Here is a 6,708-nt window from a genome sequence, read left to right as displayed (position 1 = left end):
TTTTGAAGATTTTTTGTGCTATACTACATAAAGTTCACGAAGTTCGTTAAATTTGCAAACTTTTATATTTTGGTAGTTTTTTGGGTGTTGTAATACATAAAATACCCAAAGTTTGTTAAACTTGCAGATTTTGGTCTTTTTGAAGATTTTTGTGTGCTATCTACATAAAAGTGACGAAGTTCGTTAAACTTGCAAATTTTGGTCGTTTAGAAGATTTTTGTGTGCTATACTACATAAAAGTGACAAGCTTGTTAAACTTGCAAATTTTGGTCTTTTTGAATATTTTTTTGAGCTATACTACATAAAGTTCACGAATTTTGTTAAATTTCAAACTTTTATATTTTAGAAGATTTTTGGATGTTGTAATACATAAAATACACGAAGTTTGGTAAACTTACAGATTTTGGTCTTTTCAAAGATTTTTGTGTGTTATACTACATGAAAGTCATAAAGCTCGTTAAAATTGAAAATTTTGGTCTTTTTGAAGATTTTTGTGTGCTATACAACATAAGTTCGTTAAATTTGCAAACTTTGGTATTTTTGAAGATGTTCGAGTGCTATACTACATAAAATACACGAATTTCGTTAAACTTCCTTACATAGATATTACGACATAAAAATCACAAAATTTGTTAAACTAGCAAACTTTGGTCTTTTTGAAGATTTTCGTGTGTTTTACTACATAAAAGTCACGTAGTTCGTCAAACTTATAAAATTTGGTCATTTTGAAGATTTTTGTGTGCAATACTACCAAAAATTCCCGAAGTTCGTTAAATTTGCAAACTTTGATATTTTGGAAGATTTTTGGGTGCTATACCGCATAAAATACACGAAGTTCGTTAAATTTTAAAACTTTGGTATTTTGCAAAATTTTCGTGTGCTATACTACACAAAAGTCATGAAGTTTGTCAAACTTGCATAAATTTGGTCTTTTTGAAAAATTTTGTGTGCTATACTACATAAAATTAACGAATTTCGTTAAATTTGCAAACTTTGGTATTTTGGAAGACTTATGTGTTCTATAATACTTAAAATACACGAAGTTTGTTAAATTAGCATCCATTAATATTTTGGAAGATTTTCGTGTGCTATACTACATAAATGTCACAAAATTCGTTAAACTTGAAAATTTTGGTCTTTTAAAATATTTTTGTGTGTTATACTACATTAAAGTCACGAAGCACCTCAAACTTGCAAATTTTGGTCGTTTTTGAAGATTTTTGTGTGTTATACTACATAAAAGTCACGAAGCTCGTTAAACTTGCAAAAATTTTGGTCTTTTTGAAGATTTGTTTTGTGCTATACTACATAAAGTTCACGAAGTTCGTTAAATTTGCAAACTTTTATATTGTGTTATACTAAATAGGGTTAATAGTAATTCACCCCCTGTAATGATAGCGAATTTTGCTTTTCCCCCTCCCTACCTTTTGGCAACGGTTTTTTCAACAAAACCGTTGCCAAAACCTGCCTTTGACAACAGTGGAGGGTAAACCAAAACACGCTCATATGACAGGGGGCAAACTACTATTAACCCTACTAAATAAAAGTCACAAAGCTCGTCAAACTTGTAAATTTCGGTCTTTTTGAAGATTTTTATTTCCTTTACTACATAAAATTCATGAAGTTCATTTAACTTAAAAAATTTAATGTTTTTGAAGATTTTCGTGTGCTACATAAAAGTCACGAAGTTCGATAAACTTGCAAAATTTGGTATTTTTGAAGATTTTTGTGTGCTAATTCATGAAGTTGTTAGAACAAGATTTGTTCTGATCAATATTCTTAGTTTTGATGATAACAAGGATATGAATTTTGTGCTAGATAATGTGGTACTCTAATACATTGCAATTTCCCTTTCAGGAAATATATAAAGAGTATGCACAAATCAGCGCTCAGAAGCTTTGTCTCAGAAGGTTCAGCATGCAACATCAGAACATGGTCTGGCAAGACATCAGAAGATGGTTAAGGGAGAATCAGAACATGGGTCTATGGAAGCATCAGAAGAACTTGAGATCAGAAGCAGAAGCACTGAAGTTCTCATGGTATCACGCTCAGAAGCACTTCAAGGTCAGAAGACAAGAAGATGCTTTGCACCAAGCTGTTTGACTCTGATGATATTCAAATATTATATTCACAAACATCAGATCAGAAGAAAGTACAAGTGGCAGGCTACGCTGACTGACAAAAGGAACGTTGGAAGCTATTAAAGGCAACGTCAGTAGACACAGCGTGAACAAGGCTCGAGGTAGTTGACAAAAGCGTGAAACATTAAATGCAATGCTGTACGGAACACGCAAAGCATTAAATGCTCCCAACGGTCATCTTCTCAAACGCCTATAAGTATGAAGTTCTGATGAGAAGCAAGGTTGACGATTTGCTAACAATTAACTTGCTGAAACGCTGATCAAATTCAAAGCTCAGAAACTTCATCTTCATCAAAGCTCACTGTCATACCCCAATTTTTGACCCATACATTTCGTTCCACTAGATCATTTGCATATCATTCATCTATTCACCAAAGCATGATTTCAAATGAACGACATTTGTGCAATTTAGGGTTTCACGCTGGTTTTGAGACTATCTCACCAAATAAGACAGATTCATCTAGTTCTTCTCTTGAGCAATGGTCCACATGAATTAGGGTTTTGAATTATGGTTATTATAGATTTCTTCCTCATCAAGCTACAAGGCTATTCTTTTCTTCTCAGCATCAGGGTGCAAGATTTTTGAATTAGAGTGTTTAGGGTTACACCAAGACAACTGAGGATCATTGAATCGAGGTTTTCATCTTGTGATGATACTTGTCAATAGGTTGAAATTTGTTTTGAAATCTCATGGAATCAAAGTCGTTTCTTCATCATTAAGCACCTAAAGTCAGAAGATTAAGATTCATTGATTATGAATTGCACAAGAAAAGATGTGGTTACGATTCTTTTGACAAGGTTTTGTTGCCTATTTAACTTGTTTGTTTGCAAATTGAATTGGATTTGAATCGAAGATTTAAAGGATGAGATTCAAGTTCAAATGGGAAGTTTCATTTACATGAATTTCTTGGAAGACAAGTTATTGGAGCTCATGGTTTTCGTCGAGATTTCTAATTCCAATTAAAAAAAAATGGCAAGAGTTCAACTTTATTCATCATTCTAATGTTCTTTTCAATATCAAATTCATGTGAATTAACCCGAAGCCGAATCAAGAAATGCAAACGAAGAAAATTCAAAACTTCCAAAAACTATTCCAAAGGGGCGAATTCATTCACAATGCCAATAACACTTTTTCATTCAACTTCAAATTACCTTATTACAAGAGATAGATTCCAAATTCATTTGAAAATTACAAGAATTAGACTTTTGCTAAAGTTCTTAATCATTTGAAATAATCATTGAAAGGTTACAAATAAATGGCATGAATTCAGTCCCTAAACCTAAGCTCTAAGGGCCAGAAGTTTGCTGCCCCAAAGGTCCAAAAATGCAGTAGAAACAGTCCAAAATCGCTGCCCCATGCTGCCAAAACCTGCACCTTGCTGCTGCTCTGCAACACCAACCTTGCTAGTGCCCTGCTTCTCACAACAGTCCAAACATTACACCAAGATAGACCACACAAACCTGCAATCATAAAGCAAAAGGATCAGTACACCATATGTGTTCAAATACTCCTTCCCCCCAAAACCGATTCTAATCCCTCTATAAAAGAAGGGCAACAACAGATGAAGGGGGGACGAAAAAAAAAGACTCCCTAAACCTCTGCAGAACCTAAGCCAAATCCCTGCAACAACACTCCTAAAAAACCTTCAGCTTCAACTTCCTTCAATTGCATACTCGACCACTCCATAAACCAACCAACTCTTACAAACTCAGCCTCAAACTCAGACTGTAGCAACATACACAAACTCACTCACATTCAAAACCGCAAATCCAATGTAACAATAATCGAACGAACCTTCATTCTTCCATTCACACATAAAACAACACAGAAGAACAAATTTGTGAATCCAGAAGCAGCGTGGAAGAGAAGAGACGAAGATTGAGAAAGAGCATAAGGGGATCGTACCTGAAGGAACTCTGAGCCATTTCACAGGATTCGTCAAAGCCCTTCCCGGTTGTAGCTTTTTTCTTCTTATCAATTCTCTGCATTTAATTATTATCTTGTTGTTCCTTGTTTACATATTGTAACCATGTAAATCTCAGATCATAGTGAAATGGGGCTTTAGGGTTCTTACTGGGAATTGGGGTTTGTGTGCTCGATTGATCCGTTTGCGATTGAGAGTGACACCGCGATCGAGAGAGATCACGACAGAGACGAGATCGAGAGAAGAGAGTTTTACTCTGTTTTTCTTCAGATGAGCAAGAGACGGAGAGTACGATAATGAGAGAGGCGGAGAGTTCTTTCGTTGTTGTTGCGTTTGTTTCAAATCGAGAGAGATGAGAGGAAGAGGATGTTTTCTGATTTCGTGAAAGGGGCAGATGTTTGGTCCCTAGGGTTTTCTAACCCGTTTCAAAATTTTGGTAGAAGGGATTCGGATCTTAGGTCAACCCGGTCCGGCCCAAACAGCAACCTTTATTTATTTATTTTATTATTCAGTTCTTAAACATGTTGGGCTCAAAGGATCTGTTATTTATGTACCTCCCATCTTTGCTATCCGCTGGCCCAATGGGTATTTTCATTTTATTTCTTTAATTTGTTTCTAATTTCATTTTTTTGTTGTTAGTTAATTTTATAACAAATGAATAAAACATTCAAAAATACTTTTCAAATACTTTTTATTTGTTAAAATAGTTTCTCCATTAAAAAGATCAAAAACAAATTTCATCCAAATAATAAATCTTGGTCCAATACCAAGTCGTTTCAAATAACTTCTCGATCCAACGTCGAGTTTTCTTCTTTACAAAATTCTATTCTTTAAACCATACCGAAAGATCGAGTGACAAGGGGTGAACACCTCTTGAATACCTTGATCTTTTGAATCAAAACACTTTAATCAAACCAAGAGATTAAGTGACAAGGGGTGCACACCTCTTGAATACCTTGATCTTTTGAATTAAAATACATTAATTAAGTCAAAGTGATTAAGTGACAAGGGGTGCACACCTCTTGAATACCTTTGATCCTTTGAATAAACATCTTTCTTAATTAAATCAAAGTGATTAAGTGACAAGGGGTGCACACCTCTTGAATACCTTTGATCCTTTGAATAAAAATATTTCCTAATTAAATCAAAGTGATTAAGTGACAAGGGGTGCACACCTCTTGAATACCTTTGATCCTTTGAATCAAACTTAAAAATCCTTTCTTAAATAAATCGAAGTGATTAAGTGACAAGGGGTGCACACCTCTTGAATACCTTTGATCCTTTGAATCAAACTTAAAAAAAAAATCTTTCTTAATTAAATCGAAGTGATTAAGTGACAAGGGGTGCACACCTCTTGAATACCTTTGATCCTTTGAACCAAACACTAAGCATCCTTCATAAAATTAACCAACGAACTCGTAGTTTTTTTGCCCGAACTACGGTCGCTCTGACTTTCCCATTGCACGAGGGAATACGTAGGCACAAGATACAAATGTCTTGGCGAGCATAATAATAAAAAATCTTTCCTTTCCCTTTCACGATAATAAACCCCTTTTCTTTTCTTAATTAATAAACTAAAGAACACAAACATTACGCAAACACTCATTCATAAAACTAGCTAAATGGGTCCCATCGAGTACGATGGAGGTGAGGGGTGCTAATACCTTCCCCTTGCTTAACCGACTCCCGAACCCTAATTTGGTTGCGATGACCATCTTATCCATTTGTTTTTATTCTTGGGTTTTATTCGACATTTTCCCTTTCCTTTTTGGAACAAATAAAGATCGGTGGCGACTCTGTTCTATTTCGAGTTTATAAACACCTCGAGCATTTTTTAGCGCTACAGAATTGGCGACTCTGCTGGGGATTTGTAGAAATCTTAAGAGAGTCAACCCTAGTTTAGTTTAGTTTATGTTTAAGTGTTTGCCTTTGTTTGCTTACTCTTACGTTCTTTATGTTTATAATTATGTTCTTTATGCTTATTCTTGTGCTCATGTGTTATTTATGTTTACTCTTGTATTATTTATGTTTCTTTACTCTTGCTTTATTACTTGTATTTATATTGCTATATATATATTCATCTGTGGGAATGGGAATGATGCTTGAGTGAAGCTCTCAACCCGAGCTTTTGAAAAACAAGAGAAAAAACATAAGTTAGGAGGTGGTTGTGTAGTGCTAGTCCCCAGGGTGAACACCTTGAATGGCTAATACGAAAACCCCACTTGGAGGAGGCCCATTCATGAGATTTGTCATAAGACGGTTCGCCTGTCGCATGGCGAAAATTTGATTTGGCCGTTAACTCCAAGGACCTTTAGAACCCGTTCCATCTAAAAAGTTATGTATCGATCCCCAAGGTGCACTCCTTGTCTGATTGATACAATAACCTCGCCTAGAGGTTGCATATTCATGAAGTTCGTTATAAGACGGTTTACCTGTCGCATGATGAAATTCTGATCATGCTTGGGTGCCTCTAGGAACCGTTATATCCAAAAACTTTAGAGCTAACCTTGTGAGGGGATTTTTTGGGTAAAGAACTTAGAACTATCCTAACTCAAGGAGCCTTCCTATAGGTTATTTTGTTATCACGCTTTACATCCAATATTGCATGCCATTGCATATCATTTGCATCATGCATACATCCA

General features: G+C 35.2%; 1 protein-coding gene across 1 annotated transcript; it reads right to left on the bottom strand.

Moving 5' to 3' along the window:
- Nucleotides 1–3,251: 3,251 nt before the first annotated feature.
- LOC131648542 (uncharacterized) lies at nucleotides 3,252–6,507 on the bottom strand. Its single transcript, XM_058918292.1, has 4 exons — nucleotides 6,499–6,507; nucleotides 4,217–4,471; nucleotides 4,048–4,124; nucleotides 3,252–3,602 (listed from the first exon to the last, which is right to left on the bottom strand). The coding sequence occupies exons 1-4, from the start codon at nucleotides 6,505–6,507 to the stop codon at nucleotides 3,578–3,580; spliced, it is 366 nt and encodes a 121-aa protein (XP_058774275.1). The 3' UTR covers nucleotides 3,252–3,577.
- Between the last annotated feature and the right edge of the window lie 201 nt (nucleotides 6,508–6,708).

Source organism: Vicia villosa, linkage group LG2 (genome assembly GCF_029867415.1).
Source record: "Vicia villosa cultivar HV-30 ecotype Madison, WI linkage group LG2, Vvil1.0, whole genome shotgun sequence".
Taxonomy (NCBI): Eukaryota; Viridiplantae; Streptophyta; class Magnoliopsida; order Fabales; family Fabaceae; genus Vicia; species Vicia villosa.
This window is presented reverse-complemented; position numbering and strand designations above follow the sequence as displayed.

Coding starts and splice junctions, on each gene's coding strand:
- LOC131648542 (XM_058918292.1), bottom strand. Junction 4,125..4,216: donor CACACAAACCCCAATTCCCA/GTAAGAACCCTA, acceptor AATTAAATGCAG/AGAATTGATAAGAAGAAAAA. Junction 3,603..4,047: donor ATGGCTCAGAGTTCCTTCAG/GTACGATCCCCT, acceptor TTATGATTGCAG/GTTTGTGTGGTCTATCTTGG.